The following is a 16,171-nucleotide window of genomic DNA, read 5'->3' as shown; positions in this document are numbered from 1 at the left end:
TTTTTTTTTGTTGTTGTTGTTGTTGCTGCCAGTCCTAGGGTTTGGGACTCAGGGCCTGAGCACTGTCCCTGGCTTCTTTTTGCTCCGGGCTAACACTTACCTCTTGAGCCACAGTGCCACTTCCAGCCTTTTCTGCTTATGTGGTACTGAGGAATCGAACCCAGGGCTTCATGCATGCTAAGTAAACACTCTACCACTAGGCCACATTCCAAGCCCATTTTGGAGGTCTTTCTTTTATAAATACTGAGATTTTAACTCAGGGCCTTGTGCTTGCTAGGTAGGTACTCTTACCACTTGAACCGTGTCCCCTGGTCCTTTTTTGCCTTGGTTATTTTTTAGATAAGATCTCATATTTTGACCAGCCTTAGATCTCAGCCTTCCTACCTTAAAATTCCTTTGTACTGGGTTCCACAGGCATTTTTCATTATCTTGGCTTATTAAGATAGGGTCTTGTGTGTCACCTTGACAATAAAATTAAAAGGAAAAAAAAGATAGGGTCAGGGTCTTGCTTCTTTTTTGCCTTGGCTGGTCTTGAACTGAGATTCTTCTGACTCTCAAGTGTCACGAGCCACTATACCTAGTCTTAAGAATCCTTCTTGATTATAGACATGGTGCTGGGGCTCAAACCCAATGCCTAGTACATACTAGGAAGGTATTCAGTCACTCAGCCCAGATCATAGAGGTCCTGAGCAGTAAATTCATCATCAGTTGGTGTTACCTAGATTTATGTATATAATCTGGGTATAGTGTGCAAAGACTTACATGTTTTAACAGATAAAAACAAATTTTTGTAAAGTACTGGAAATATTCTACAAAGAAGCCATTTACAGTACATACCTACCTTCTTACATGGGAAAATTAATTTTTCTGTTTTCTATAGACTAAAAAAAGTGGCAAACCTGGGCCATTCTTGCTATCTGGATCCAGAGACAAAACTATTAAGATGTGGGACGTCAGTACTGGCATGTGCCTTATGACTCTTGTAAGTTTGCGTGATATTCTTGCTTCTTGGTCATCTTCACTGTCTTTTTAGCTTCTTTGGATTAGATACTCCATATCTTATTAAGTAATCTCAATTATTCTAAGATTTTAAAGTAACCTTATAAAGATGCTTTTCCTTTCATTTTTGTAAACCCACCATTGCAGTAACATGAAAATTATTTCTATAGAATGCTAATTTACATAATCTACAAAATCACTCTATGCTGAGAAGGACGATTCTAGCCTACTGCATCTTTAAAAATTATATGATACCTCCTGTGGCTTATACAGACTTTTTGAGGTATTTGTATCTTTACATTATTGTAAAATTACTCGTTTTTGTTTTTGTTTTTTTTCTTTTTTCTTTTTGCCAGTCTTGGGGCTTAAATTCAGGGCCTGGGTGCTGTCCCTGAGCCTCTTTGTGCTCAAGGCTAGTGCTCTACCACTTGAACCACAGCACTACTTCGGGCTTTTTCTGAGTAGTTAATGGAAGATAAGAGTCTCACAAACTTTTCTGTTCGGGTTGGCTTCGATCTCAACCTCCTGAGTAGCTAGAATTACAAGTGTGAGCCACCAGTGCCCGGTGAAATTACTCATTCTTACATTATGATTCGGAGGTGCATATTTTCCCCTAGTATTTATTCTATGATAGATTCAGTCACAAGAATAGAAAAGCCACCACTTTAAAGGCCAAATTTGGAGTCTTTATTAGAGAACTACCAGATGGCAGGGAGACTCCTGTCACAAAGCCCTACTGTGCTGAATACAACTAACACATGGTTTATGTAGCCTCAAAATCACATAAGGTGCATAGAATTAATCTTTTTTTTTTTTTTTTTTGCCAGTCCTGGGCCTTGGACTCAGGGCCTGAGCACTGTCCCTGGCTTCTTTTTTGCTCAAGGCTAGCACTCTGCCACTTGAGTCACAGCGCCACTTCTGGCCATTTTCTGTATATGTGGTGCTGGGGAATCGAACCCAGGGCGTCAAGTATACGAGGCAAGTGCTCTTGCCACTAGGCCATATCCCCAGCCCCTAGAATTAATCTTAACATAGTAGAAAGCAAATCAGATGTGAATACAATTTAAAAAAATGGGCATTCAAATCTCTAACAAAGATGTTAAATATAAGCCAAAACAAATTCATTGTGGACACAATCCAGGAAAATCAAGAATCAGTCATCTAAGGAGAGTAAGACTTTTCTGGAACATACCAATTCAAACACATTAGCAAACTAAAGAATGTCCTTTATTAACAAGGCCTTTTGCTTAGACCTCTCTTTACTTCACTAGGAGCATTGAGATCTCCAGTTGAAGATATACAAGTGCTAAGAGACACATTGGTTTGCCTAAAGGAATTCCCAGAGGAATTGTGAATAATTTGGCATCCATGTTTGTTTAGAAAGTGATTTGGCATCCATGTTTGTTTAGAAAGTGTATAGGTACTAACCATACTTCTAAGCGACTTGTCTCCATAGAATATGATAGACATGCGGAGGCATCATCAGGAATTGATGAGAAGAGCCATGTGTAGCTGGGGTGACACTATCACTATGCCTAGCTTTTTTATTGTCAGAATCTAGCTAACATTTTGCCTTTCTTGAGTTCAAACACAGATCCTCCCCACCTCACCCCCCCAAAAAAAAAGTTTAAACTCTAGTAATGTCAGAGTGGAGTCATTTTACACTATGTTGCAATCCTTTATTTAAAATTAGAAAGCAAAAATAAAGTCAGAGGGGGATGGGAATGTGGCTTAGCAGTAGAGTGCTTACCTTGCATGTATGAAGCCCTAGGTTCGATTCCTCAGCACCACATAAAAAGAAAAAGCCAGACGTGGCACTGTGGTTCAAGTAAAAGAGTAGTAGCCTTGAGCAAAAGGAAGCCAGGGACAGTGCTTAGACACTGAGTCCAAGCCCCAGGACTGCCAAAAAATAAATTGAGAAAGCAGCCAGGCTCTGGTGACTCATACCTGTAATCCTAGATACTCAGGAGGCTGAGATATGAGGATCATGGTTTGAAGCTAGTCCCAGCAAAAATGGCCTTGTGAAATTCTTTATCTCCAGTTAACCATTCAAACACAGTAAGTGGAGCTATGGCTCAAAGTGGTAGAGTGCTAGCCTTGAGCTCAGGGACCGCACCCAGGCCTTTAGGTTAAGTCACACAACAGACAAAAAAATAAAATAAATGAAAGTCAGCAAGTTCATTGTGAACTTCTCCAGAATTCTGGCTCCTGTTATTCAGCTGAAGTGAGTTCCCTTCCCCTTCCCCTTCCCCTTCCCCTTTTTCCCTTCCCCTTCCCCTTCCCCTTCCCCTTCCCCTTCCCCTTCCCCTTCCCCTTCCCCTTTCCCTTCCCCTTCCCCTTCCCCCTCTCCCCCTCCCCCTCCCCCTCCCCTTCCCCCTCCCCTTTTTGTTTTTGTGTTTTGTGTTTTTGTTACCAGTCCTGGGGCTTGGACTCAGGGCCTGAGCACTGTCCCTGGCCTCTTTTTTTGCTCAAGGCTAGCACTGCCTCTTGAGCCACAGCTCTACTTCTGGCTTTTTCTGTTTATGTGGTGATGAGGAATGGAATCCAGGGCTTTGTGCATGCTAGACAAGCACTCTATTGCTAAGCTACATTCCCAGCCCCAGTACTTTTTTCGTGTTTGGTATGGCCATAAGAAACATGCTTGGATTTCTTAGTGAATCCTCTATAAGAAAGACTTCTGTAATCCTAACTACTCAGGAAGTTGAGTGAGGATTGAGATTCAAAGCCAGCCCAGGCAGGAAAGTCCATGAGATTCTTGATCTCTAGTTAACCACCAAAAAACCAGAAGTGGAGCTGTGGCTCATAGTGGTAGAGTGCTAGCCTTGAGCAAAATGGAGCTCAGAGATCACACCTAGGCCCCAAGTTCAAGCCCTAGGATCAACAAAAACAAACAACAACAAAAAAACCAAAAAGAAAGATTTCTACCTCTTGTGACTGGTATATTTTATAGAGCACAATAGACCAAAGTATTTTAAAGTAGGACAAAAGACCTCTCTCCTTGGCTATCTTTTATTGTTGGATTGCATTTTTGGTTTTCCATGTATCTTGATATATAGTTTAAGTTTGCCTAGAATACATTATATAGCCTAGATGTCCCTTGAAATTAGGATCCTCAATTAGGATACCTCAATTTTCTAAGCATAAGGACCATAGGCATGTGTTGCTGTGCTCAGCTCTAATCCTGTTTTTGTGTGTGTGGTGGTCCTGAAAAGTCAGGACCTGGATGCTGTCCCTGAATTTTTGGGTTCAAGGCTAGCACTTTACAAGGCAAGCACTGCATTTTTATTTATTTATTTTTTTTGCCAGTCCTGGGGCTTGGACTCTTGAGCCATAGCACCACTTCTGGCCTTTTCTATATATGTGGTGCTGAGGAATCGAACCCAGGGCTTCATGTATACGAGGCAAGCGCTCTTGCCACTTGGCCATATTCCCAGCCTGCACGCTACCACTTTAGCCCCAGCTCCACTTCTGGCTTTTTGGTTCTGAGATTACCATTTGGTAATTTTCATATATATATACAGCATAACAACTTTTTTGTGTGTGGTACTGGGGCTTGAACTCAGGATCTTGCGTTTGCTCAACTTGATCAGTGAGGTGGCATACTACCTCTTGAGCCATCCTCTAGCCCAGAGGTTGTTAGTTATTTTGGAGATGGTATCTCAAGGACTTTTCTTCCTGGGATAGTCTCAAACCACAATCCTCCAGATCTCAGCCATCTGTGTAACTAGGAATTTATAGGTATGGTGTGAGCCATCTACTGGGATCCCATGTATACATTTATTTCTCTGTTTATCTGTCTGTGTTGGTCCTGGGGCTTTAACTCAGGTCCTACGTGCTGTTGCAGAGCTTTTGTGCACAAGGTTAGCACTTTACTATTTGAGCCACTTCTGGCTTTTTACTGGTTTATTGGAGATAAGAGTCTGATAATCTTGCCTGCACATGCTGGCTTCAAACAGATCTCAGATCTCAGCCTCCCGAGTAGCCAAGATTACAGGCATGAGCCACCAGCAAGCACCCGGCCATACATTCCACTTTCTGTTTGTAAGATTTTTTTATTTTTTTGTCAGTCCTGGGCTTGAACTCAGGGCCTGAGCGCACTGTCCCTGGCTTCTTTTTGCTCAAGGATAGCACTCTACCACGTTGAGCCACAGCACCACTTCTAGCCTTTTCTGTTTATGTTATGCTGAGGAATCAAAGCCAGAGAGCTTCATGCATGCTATGCAAGCACTCTACCACCAAGCCACATTCCCAGCCCCAGTTTGTAAGGTCTTACTAGTTTCATTTCTTCAGGATTTCTTTGGAAATTTTTATTCTTTTATGTCTTTTATGATAGTCCTATATCGGGTATATAATTTTGGAGGTTATTTATCTTATTTGCTTGTTGGTTTCAAAGATGAGGTCTGTGACTTGGGTATGGCTCAACTGTATAGTACTTGCCTAGCATGCATGAGACCTTCAGTTTGATCCTAATGCTCTTAAAAAGAGAGAAATTGTTTTTATTTCCAATTAAGTGCCAAGAAGCTGAAAATCAGGCTGTAGCTTAAGTGGTAGAGCACTAGTTTTGAACATAAAAACTACACGAGCTGGGTACCAGCGACCCAAACCTGTAATCCTACCTACTCAGGAGGGTTAGATCTTATGATTGCGGTTCAAAGCCAACTCAGGAAGAAAAGTGGGAGATCTCACCTCCAATTAAGCACCAGAAAACCGAAGTAGCACTATGTGGTACACATAGTGCACAAAGTAGTAGAGTGCTAACCTTGAGCAGAAGAGCTCAGAGACAGTGCCCAGGCCCCGAATTCAGACCCTAGTAATAGCACCATACCCAGAGCTTTGTGAGTGTTTTCTACCAGTGAGTTATATCCTCCAACTCACTGCTCCTCTTGGCTCACACAATAATGGTACATGCCCTCAAAAGCCATTTTTACTTTCTGTTTTAAATGGCACTGAGATTTGAATTTGGAGCCTCATTCTTGGAAAATTTGAAAAATACCTAAAGCAAAAAACTATGTATATGGCTCAAGTGAAAGCAGGGCTCAGAGCCCTTAATTTAAACCACACAAATGCAAAAAAAGAGAAAGAAGTTTTGTTGTAATAACATTATTTTATAGATGCTGTTTAAATAATTTACTCATTTGCTAAGTCCACATACCTTTTTGTCTTTAAGGTGGGGCATGATAACTGGGTACGTGGAGTTCTGTTCCATTCTGGGGGGAAGTTTATTTTGAGTTGTGCTGATGACAAGACTCTACGTGTATGGGATTACAAGAATAAGCGATGCATGAAGACCCTCAATGCGCATGAACACTTTGTTACCTCCTTGGGTATGTATACATCCTGATGTTTTGGAACAATTACAATGTTGAGAGCCAGTGGTAAGGGAAGTATTACGTAGTATTGGGGACTTTTCCAAGTAAGAAATGACCGTGCTGTTAGGGAAGAATAGAGAAGACAGGTTCAAACTCCACGGAATTCCTACCCATCACTCTTTCCCATCATTAGCATTATAATAAAAACGTTGGTTTTGAAAACTAGAATCTTGAGAAGGATACCAACAGTTATTCTGATGAATTTTCTTCCCCAGTAGTATGTAAATTACCCAAAAAATAATTTTCAGTAGTCTGCGCTGCAAAATAAAACAAAATTTTGTGTTCAGAAGCTTAAGATAAACCTTTCCATCTGGCAGGTGTCTACTGTCATGTACTAGGAACTCTGGAAATTATAAGTTTAATAAACATCAATATCATGGATCTGAGTCTGGATGCATGTGCGTGCACGCACACCAGTCCTGGGGCTTGAATTTAAGGTCTGGGCACTGTTGCTGAGCATCTTTTGCTCAACGCTAGCACTCTACCACTTGAGCCACAGGTGCCACATCTGGCCTTTTCTGTTTATATGATACTGAGGAATCGAACCCAGGGCTTCATGCACACTAGGCAAGCACTCTACCGTTAAGCCACATTCCCAGTCCTTTTTTAGTAGTTTTTATTAGCGATAAAAGTTCTATTAGAGATAAAAGCCAGGTTGCTAGTGGCTCATGCCTCTAATCCTAGCTACTCAGGAGGCTGAGATCTGAGGATTCTAGTTGGAAGCCAGTCCGGGCAGAAAAATCCCTGTGAGACTTTTAACTCCAATTAGTCATTCAAAAACCAGAAGTGGTGCTGTGGCTCAAAGTGGTAGTAATCCTAGCCTTGAGCACAAAGAGGCTCAGGGACAGTGCCAGGCCTTGAGTTTCAAGCCCTACAACCAACAAAACAAAAAGTTCACAGATTTTCCTGCCATGGCTGTCTTCGAACCGTTGATCCTGGAGCTAGGAATATGGCCTAGCAGCAAGATTGTTTGCCTCGTATACATGAAGCCTTGGGTTAGAATCCTCGGCACCACATATATAGAGAAGGCCAGTGGTGGTGCTGTGGCTCAAGTGGCAGAGTGCTAGCCTTGAGCAAAAAGAAGCCAGGGACATTGTTCAGGCCCTGAGTCTCAAGCCCCAGGACTGGCAAAAAACAACAACAAAAAACAAAACAAACAAAAAAAAAAAACCTGCCAATCCTCAGATCTCAGCCTCTTGAGTAGCTAGGATTACAGGTATAAGCCACTCACACCAGTGCATTTGGAATTTAAGGTAATTCAGTTGTATACTACAGGGTGGTGGACCTAATTAATATTCCAGAAGCTTTAGTGAAATGAGTTAATCATTACCTTAGGAATATTTGAAGAACAAAGCATTAGTAGTAAGCCTAGACTATTAGTGTTCAGTAAATGGATATGCTGAAACTTTTCATTTTATTAGATTTGAGCCTCATTTTGAGATAGGGCTAATTGGGCTTGGCATTTTTATTGAGGTGTTAATTTAGGACTTAATATTTGCATTTTGCCTTTCTAACCGAATTGGTCAGCTTGATAACTTGTGGTATGAATAGGTATGTATAGCAAAACATGGAGATTGTAGTCTACATGGTTCACCCACAATCCCAGCACTCAAGAAGCTCAGGCAGAAGGATTTCAAGTTCAAGACCAACTTGGCTTGGGCTGAAGGTGTGGCTTAGTTGCTAGCCAATGAGTGAAAGCATCAGGTGCTGAGTTCGAATCCTGGTCTCCAACAAAAGCACTGGCCTGTGTTGTATAAGTAGATACCATCAGAACAAAACATGGCAATTCTTTTTTCTTTTCTTTTTTTTTACAGTATACATTGTTTAATATTATAAACACCGTAAGTGCCAATAAAACATTCTCTTGTTACAAATACTTTTTTATTAGTGATCATTCCCTCTATTTTTATAGAATACAAAAAATAGGTTTTATGAAAAACTTTTAAGATATGCAGATACGTCTTGTTTCATTTTCATACAGAAATATGTTGTAAACATAAAGTGACTACCACTCAGGTGCTAAACATTGTCTCCAGGTCTGCTACTCTACAGTCTGATAACTTTCCAACAACACTATTTCCATCCCAAAGGACTATTTTTCTATGAAAACTCCGGCACTTCTGGGATATTGCTAAGTCGTCTTTCTACCTTAAGCTAACTGAAAGATATATCAATGATGTCATTTATGTAGCTGCTTCCTCAAACTAGAAAGTTCAATGATGATCTGAAATCTTCCTGGCTACTTATCATGGATAAGGAGTTGCTATTAGTCTCAGAATTGCAGAGGATATTAACTTCAAAGCCAATCCTAGGATTGATGGTTTTCAGTGGTAAAGCATTTGCCTAGCATGTTCAGGGTCTTAGATGATCCATAAAAAAGCTAGTCCTTTATCTTCAGTTATTTACTGTAATGAGAACTTTGCTTCTTCTATGAAGTTACAGTAGTAGTCAGTACTAAACAAAGCACTCAGGCTTCTCGAAGTACTTATCAATTTTTAGGGGATTGTGTGGTTATAGAACTTGAACTTGGTCTTGGTACTGTCCCTTAGCTTTTTTTTTGGCCAGTCCTGGGCCTCGGACTCAGGGCCTGAGCACTTTCCCTGGCTTCTCGCTCAAGGCTAGCACTCTGCCACTTGAGCCACAGCGCCACTTCTGGCTGTTTTCTGTATATGTGGTGCTGGGGAATCGAACCCAGGGCCTCATGTATACAAGGCAAGCACTCTTGCCACTAGGCCATATCCCCAGCCACTCCCTTAGCTTTTTTGATCTACCACTTTGAGCCACTGTTGTACTTTGGTTTTCTGGTAGGTATTTGGAGATAAGAGTCTCTGCCTAAACTAGCTTTGAACCATGATCCTCAGATCTCAGTCTCCTAAGTAGCTAGGATTATAGGCATGTGCCACCAGTACCTAGCTAAAATCCTTGACACTTGGACTTGGCTTCTTATTTTATGGCTCAGTAAAAATTAGACCTGTCTTAATCTGATTTGAAAACAAGCCTTTTCTTTTTCTTTCAGATTTCCACAAGACGGCCCCCTATGTGGTTACTGGCAGTGTAGATCAAACAGTAAAGGTGTGGGAGTGCCGTTGATTGAGTCTCATTTGGCCCCTCCACCCTTTTTTCCTCTGGATGCACTCTGATGATACCATGGTTACCCCATTGAGCTCTGTTTAAATAAATATTGTCCTTTCATGTAAATTATTCTGGATGTAGATTGAGCTTATTAAATGTTACACACAAAGTATTCATGCATGGTGAATCCAAATTGTATACTGTAAATTTACATACGTTGTCTAGAAGTACCATAGGGTTTAAAAACCTGGGCTGGCATTGGTCACACCAGGCCTACAAGGGCAGAAGTTGAATAAATTGAACTAGGGCACTAAACTGAATAGTTGACAGTGTCATTTATGTTGGATTATAATTCCTGTTTTTATTTCTGCTATCTGTTGGTGCCTGACTTGATGGCCTCATTTGGGGGAAAAGTGGTGGTTATTAGGGCTTTTTTCTGAAATGTGTATCTATGTAACATCACTTAAGTGTGCTTAATAAATCTAAAGTTGTTAGATAATATGAATACAATTCTAAATCTGCAGAACCATCTATGTAATTTAATGGGGATTACACATTGGAATTTTTGTTATGACCCATTTGCCAAATCAATAGGATATGTTTGTTTTGGCGGCCTATCAAGCAAAAGTATAGTGGTATATTTATGTAAGAAAATGATTGTAAATCTCAAATAAGAAAAATCTCAGCAGCTAATAGCAAATCATTTCTTCCATTTGGGTCTTAATGCTTTGTAAACAGGTTAATAAACACTGTCATAGTCTAAGCTTCTATTTTCCACACTAGACCTGCTTCTAGTTGTATTCTCCATACTATTAGACTGTATAGTGATGTGACTTCCAAGTAGAATTTAATCTTCCATCGAGTGTCATGGTATAAATCACTATTTGTTTATGTTTTTTAGGGATGTGCAATGTGCATTACATAATGACAAAAATACTGAAAAGGTTATGTTTGCCATTTTTAAAGGAGTGGGAGAAATACAGCAGTTGGTTTTTTTAAAGTGAATCTGACAACATTTCGACTGTGTTTCTTTTTAAAAGTTAAAGACAGGGTTTAATGGAGTATGCATAAAAATGTACTGTTTTTCACCTTTTGTTTATATAGAAGTGTTTGTAAGTATATGGGCCTATCTGAGGTGGATACGTCTGTATATGTGTATCACACACACCTCCATGTCCTCGGGTCTTGAGTTTTTGAAGAAGCTCTAAACCATACAAGTAAAATGAATCTTGCTGTGGAATATCACAACCATGCTTTAGAACAAACCCTTTTTGACTCTAATGCTTCTGAAAACCCAGGGGGTGGGACGTGTTTCCAGCTACTTCCTTTGTCCCCTCTAATGTAGCCCTGGAGCATTTTACACATCCCCAGTAGAGTATATTTTGATCCAGAGTTCCCATGAGTAGATTTAAGAGAACTTTTGTCCATGACTTTTGGAACACTATTCCATTGATGTTCATTAATAAAGAATTCCGTTGCTTAGCTAACCAACATTTTTTTAATGAGTCATTGGAAAAATTAACAGAAGCAATGAAATAACAGTGGCAGTTTAACAAACGATACTTTTTTCTGAATAGCATTTTATTCATTTTGTGTAATATGTGAATTTTTTAAAGTCCCCTTTTATGTATTTAATGGAAATTTGATTCCTGGAAAGACAAAGGGTGAGAGTTAATGTCCTGTACATACACACAATAGGCAACCTAATAGCTAGAAGCAGCTTAATGTCTCCATTGTGTCTTTATGTTTGTTTGCTTGTTTGTTTTTAGTAATTCCTGAGAGCTGTCTCTGGAAGGGAAGTGTTTTTGAGAAGTAATGGCTATTTTTGAGGACAAAAATTACATCTTAAGCTAGTTCCTTAAGTAGATTAACATTCAGGACAATATTGCCTCGCAACCCTGCTTATGTTAAGGAGTCTTTTCCCTCTGGCTGTTCCGACTAGATTTTTCTCCAAAAGCTATGGAAAATATCTTTGTTCTCGTTTGCTGCTATTTCCTGTCCTATTTCAAGAACTATAAATACCTAGAAATGGTGCATCTTAACATTGGTTCATGTGTAAATGTCTTTCAATTCCATTTTAGCATGTAGCAACATGAATTGTTTCAGGGTAAGCCACAGCATCTAGAAATCCCTCACAGATGTAAACGATGAGAGGAGGAATGGTAGCGATGTGGAGGAACAAAGCTGCTGTCCACCGGGTTGCTTCCCCTGCAGCTTGAAGTGACTGGTAGTGACGAGGGAGGAGAACGATCCTCTGTACAGTTACCCTTGCTTGGGAGATTGCCACAGCCTGCTGCTTAGTTGAGTTACCAAAACACCCTCCATTTAAGGAGCAGCGGACATTGAATCTCAGGGATGGTCCACAACTGGATCCGAATGTGTACCGAGCCCTGTTTGACTAATGAAGTGGGGTGAGGGAAGAGCAGTCCACCCACAATCTGGAATCAGATGTGCAGTTTCCTGCCCTGTTGGTGCCCTTTCTGTGTTCCTTCTCTGTCTGCTGTCTAACCTGTGCCTTGCCTGGGATGACAATGATGAGGTTACTGGTTTGGATTGTAAGTGGAGGACTTTATTCATTGGTTTAGAGGTTCATTGCTGCTTTGTCACTTTCTCAATCAAATTGGCCATTTAAGAAATAAAAAATCTGGTAGAATTGCATCCTCAGATGACTGTGTGTGTATGTGTGTGCGTGTGCAAGCAGACATTCCAGCACCACCCTAATGTAATATGCCCAAGAAATCCTAGCTGCGCTCTGAGAACGCAAGCCACGGAAACGGGTGTACACATCGCTTGGAAAATAGTTGCTTTTGACATGGCATCTTGCACTTTAGGAGACTAAGACCGTCTTGTTTTGTCTGTGTGGTGTGACCAGTGGTGTCCCTGAGCACTACCCCCAAATCACTAGTGTTAGCGAGCTGTCCCAGCTTCGGACAGTAGTCCTTTGGAAGCTCTGGCTCTGGCCTCACCGCCGGGCTCCTCACTGTCAGTGCCCTCTCTCCTGCTTGCCTCTTTCTTTATCTATGTCAACTTTCAGATAATTATCACTCATTAAATTGCTCTTTTTAATTTGAAGAAAACTATCCTAAAACAAAAGATCATTTTTTGTTGGCAGTGATGGCTTGATAATCCTTAGGAAACTGAAGTTGAAATGGAAGGAAAGGCACTTGATGACTCTTTCTGTCCAGCTGTATATAAGTCTGATGTGCTCATCTAGATGATGCAAAGAATCTCCTGGTAGAGAAGCGATTTGTACAAGATTGGTGGGGAAAGTTTTGGTTTTTCTTTCCAGTGGGGTGGGTGGGGGGAGGAGGGTGAGCTGGATTTGCAAGTCACAACTGGACTGGCCTGGCCTGGCCTTTTTATCTTTCCACTAGATCATGTAAGTAGCTGCTTTCTTGTCGTGCCTGTCCTTCAGGCATCTCGAAAGTTCACTTGGAAGATGTTAGAGATAGAAACACAAATCTTCAAGTTAGCCATCAGTCCCGACAGACATGAAGGCCAGCACTGATTCCAAATGAACATTGCAGAGACGGTAATTGGAGAAAACAGTTCCCAGATTGTAAGAGTTCACTGAAGATATTGACACAATTTTAAAAAATCAGTAAAGGAATGTATATAATACTGCTCTTGTGTTTTACAGTAAGATTTGTTGCTCTCAGACTGTGTAAAACAAAATTTATTCATGTTTTCTGCATATTAAAATCTTATTGTACCAATTGGTAAACTATTAAATGCCTATAAAACTAGATGTGAATTTTTTTTTATCTTGTGTATAGCTTATGTCTTAATCAAATAGAGCGAGACTTCCGTCGGAAGGCTGCTGAGGGTGGTGCCAGCCCTGGCCTGGCTGGCATCTTCCCACATTCCCGAGGAAGGCAGGTGTGCTTGTGCAGAACTGCTGGATAACTGCAGCTCTGGAGCCACGAGTGATCTGTGACAGCCCCTCAGAGATCAGGGCCTGCCCTCTTCTGTTGTTGATCAGTGAGCCTCTTTGGATTCATGTCCTTTCCCCAGACACTCGTGGGGACACTGCCCATTTAAGTAGATTATTGCTATGTCCTACTTAGCATGAGTTCTTGGCATCTCTGACTTGCAGATGTTGAGTGGCTCTTTTCTTGCAGCTTAGCTATTTTCCTGATGCCTCCCTTCAGAAGAGAAGCTGGGCCCAGTGCCCTGTGTTTTGCTATTTCCTTCTGGGACTCGTCCTACTCCCTTGCCCAGGAATGAGATCCTCATATGGGGCCTGACCACTCTCCTGAGGGGTAGAGATCTAGCTGTAGCATCACTGTTGTGATAGGCAACAAGGCTGTGGCACAGCACACACTACACTACACATCCCTGCAGCATGCATGACCTTGTTTGCCCCTAGAGGACAGAGGGAAATTAAAGAATGCAAGAGGCAAGTGCTGCATCTTGGTGTATCTAACTTTCCATGTAGTTTGGTCAGGTACCAAAATCTTACAGGGTAGCAATTCCTGAAGTGTTCCCTGGCCAGCAGCATCTGGGATTTCATTAGAGATAAAAGTTGTAAGCCTCTCCCGCCCCCCCCCCCAGGGCCATTGAATGAAATTGTTATTTCCACTTAAGCCATAATTCACTTAATTTTTCAAATAGAGTTGTAATCCCCCTGGAGGGCCTGCTGGACCATGGTCGCCATAGGTATGCCTCCTAGTGGCTGAGGTTACAGGCATGAGCCATCCCATCCGGCTTTATTACTTGAGATAGGGCTATTGAGAATGAAGATGTTGGCCTTCACTGACCTGGGACCATAATCCTGTTACTGCCTTTCAAGCACTGAAATTAAAATGGGCCACTTGCTGTGCCTGGCTCCCGCTACCAATTTTAACCTGCCCTCTGGCTTCAATATTGCTTCAATATTGCTTTTTAATACTCAGCTTCTCACCCAACAAATTTAGTCACGCATCACTTGTCTCTAGGTCCTATAAGCTGTGATTCGATGTGTCCCTTCCTTTCTACCTTTCCAGCTAACAGTTCATTCTTTCATCAGTGGACCTATGGCAGTCTTCCCTGCCTGGCCCCCATGAACGTGGACACTTAAGATAGCATTTTGAATGCCTGAACGATGGCCTCTCACCCGTGTGCCTACTACTTCACGACACCTGGGGTGCTCTGCCATTATGGGGTTGAGGTTGGTGATGAGCAAGAATGATTCTGCTCAAACTTGCCCAATCTTTAAAAACGAAGTAATTTGGGGCATTTACTGTACCCTCAACAGTCTGATGCCACTTCTAAGTTATCACCCCACTGGAGTGTTTTACTTCACATTTGAGGCTGCCTACATGACTTGCTGTGGACCCACGTGGGGCTGAGGAAATGGTCTGGGCATATCAAGGTATCTTCAGCCACAGGACATGTAAAGATTCCTCCACTAACCGATAAGATGAACAGCTTGAAGGATGCAAGTGGACATGTGAAAGTCTAAAGTTTAATTTTGTTAGCTTTGCAGTGGGAATCAAACCCAAAGTCTTATGCTATGCAGGTGCTACCACTGAGCTGCCTCACCAGCTTTTGTTTTTGCCAGTCCTGGGGCTTCAACTCAGGGCCTGAGCACTGTCCCTGGCTTCTTTTTGCTCAAGGCTAGCACTCTACCACTTGAGCTACAGCGCCACTTCCAGCTTCTTCTATATATGTGGTGCTGAGGAATCGAACCCAGGGCTTCATGTATGTGAGGCAAGCACTCTTGCCACTAGGCCATATTCCCAGCCCCCAGCTCTTAAGTTTCAAAAGTCATAGGTCCCTGAGTACAAGCCCCAGGACTGGCCAAAAAAAAAAAAAAAAAAAGTCATAGGCATGTTAAGAGAAAACCAAACTGGCCCATGATTATCATTACTCAGGAAGCTGACATCTGAGGACCTGGGCAGGAAAGTCTCTGAGACATTCATCTCCAGTTAACCACTAAAATCTGAAAGTAAAACTGGCACAGTGGTACAGTATTAACCTTGAGCACAAAAGTTCTGGGACAGCCCTCAAGCCCCGAGTTCAAGCCCCAGAACTGGCATGCACACACAATCACAATCTCAAACATGGGAGGGAAAGTCAAGTTTAGGCTATGGTAGGGTATGGAGGTACTGGGTGTGTGTGGTTCCAGCAATTTGAAGAGCTTCGGTTTTCTGTTTTGAACATCTGCCCATCCATACCACAGCCAAACCTAGCACGTGCCAGATCTCATGCCAGACCTAGGATACCACTACTCACCTTTTAATAACAAAACTTAATTGTGTCAGCTAACAAAAGCAGAGGGTGAATCTCACCATTTTGTACACTAATATCTGTAAAGGGTCAGGAAAAACAGACCACAGGTGACAAGTGACAAGCACTGTGATGATGGAACCAAACCTGACCTCAGCAAAGGCACTGATACCTTTCCTTAGATGTCACTCCTAGTTTTAAGGTCCCCAGCTGGCTCAGGAAGTGTTGGGACTGTCTACAATTCACGAGACCCTCCAAACACTGAGTTCCCAGCACCACAAACCTAAAGAGGCTTAAGTGCATGAGACCCTGAGGGCCGGCTAAGCAGTACCACCAGTGAGCAACATCACCCCCTCTCCTTCCAGCCCTCCCTCAGGCTCTGCCCTCAGGTCCCCTGCCTAGGACTCCTCCTCCTGGCATCAGCCCTCTAGGAATTAGCTCTAAGATAGACTTGACAATCCATGCTCAACACCCCCACCTGGCCAGTGCCATCCTATCTTCCTATAGGAGGTGAAGGGCAC

At 42.0% G+C, this 16,171-nt stretch overlaps 1 protein-coding gene across 1 annotated transcript in view; it reads left to right on the top strand.

Moving 5' to 3' along the window:
• Positions 1–13,186, top strand: part of Pafah1b1 (platelet activating factor acetylhydrolase 1b regulatory subunit 1) — a 62,895-nt gene extending 49,709 nt beyond the window's left edge. The window contains exons 9-11 of the mRNA XM_048366456.1: positions 881–982; positions 6,167–6,323; positions 9,385–13,186. Coding sequence (XP_048222413.1) covers positions 881–982; positions 6,167–6,323; positions 9,385–9,458 — 333 coding nt within the window. The 3' untranslated portion in view covers positions 9,459–13,186. The remainder of the gene's footprint in view (positions 1–880; positions 983–6,166; positions 6,324–9,384) is intronic.
• Positions 13,187–16,171: the final 2,985 nt, after the last annotated feature.

This window comes from Perognathus longimembris, chromosome 17, assembly GCF_023159225.1.
Source record: "Perognathus longimembris pacificus isolate PPM17 chromosome 17, ASM2315922v1, whole genome shotgun sequence".
NCBI classification, from domain to species: Eukaryota; Metazoa; Chordata; class Mammalia; order Rodentia; family Heteromyidae; genus Perognathus; species Perognathus longimembris.
This window is presented reverse-complemented; position numbering and strand designations above follow the sequence as displayed.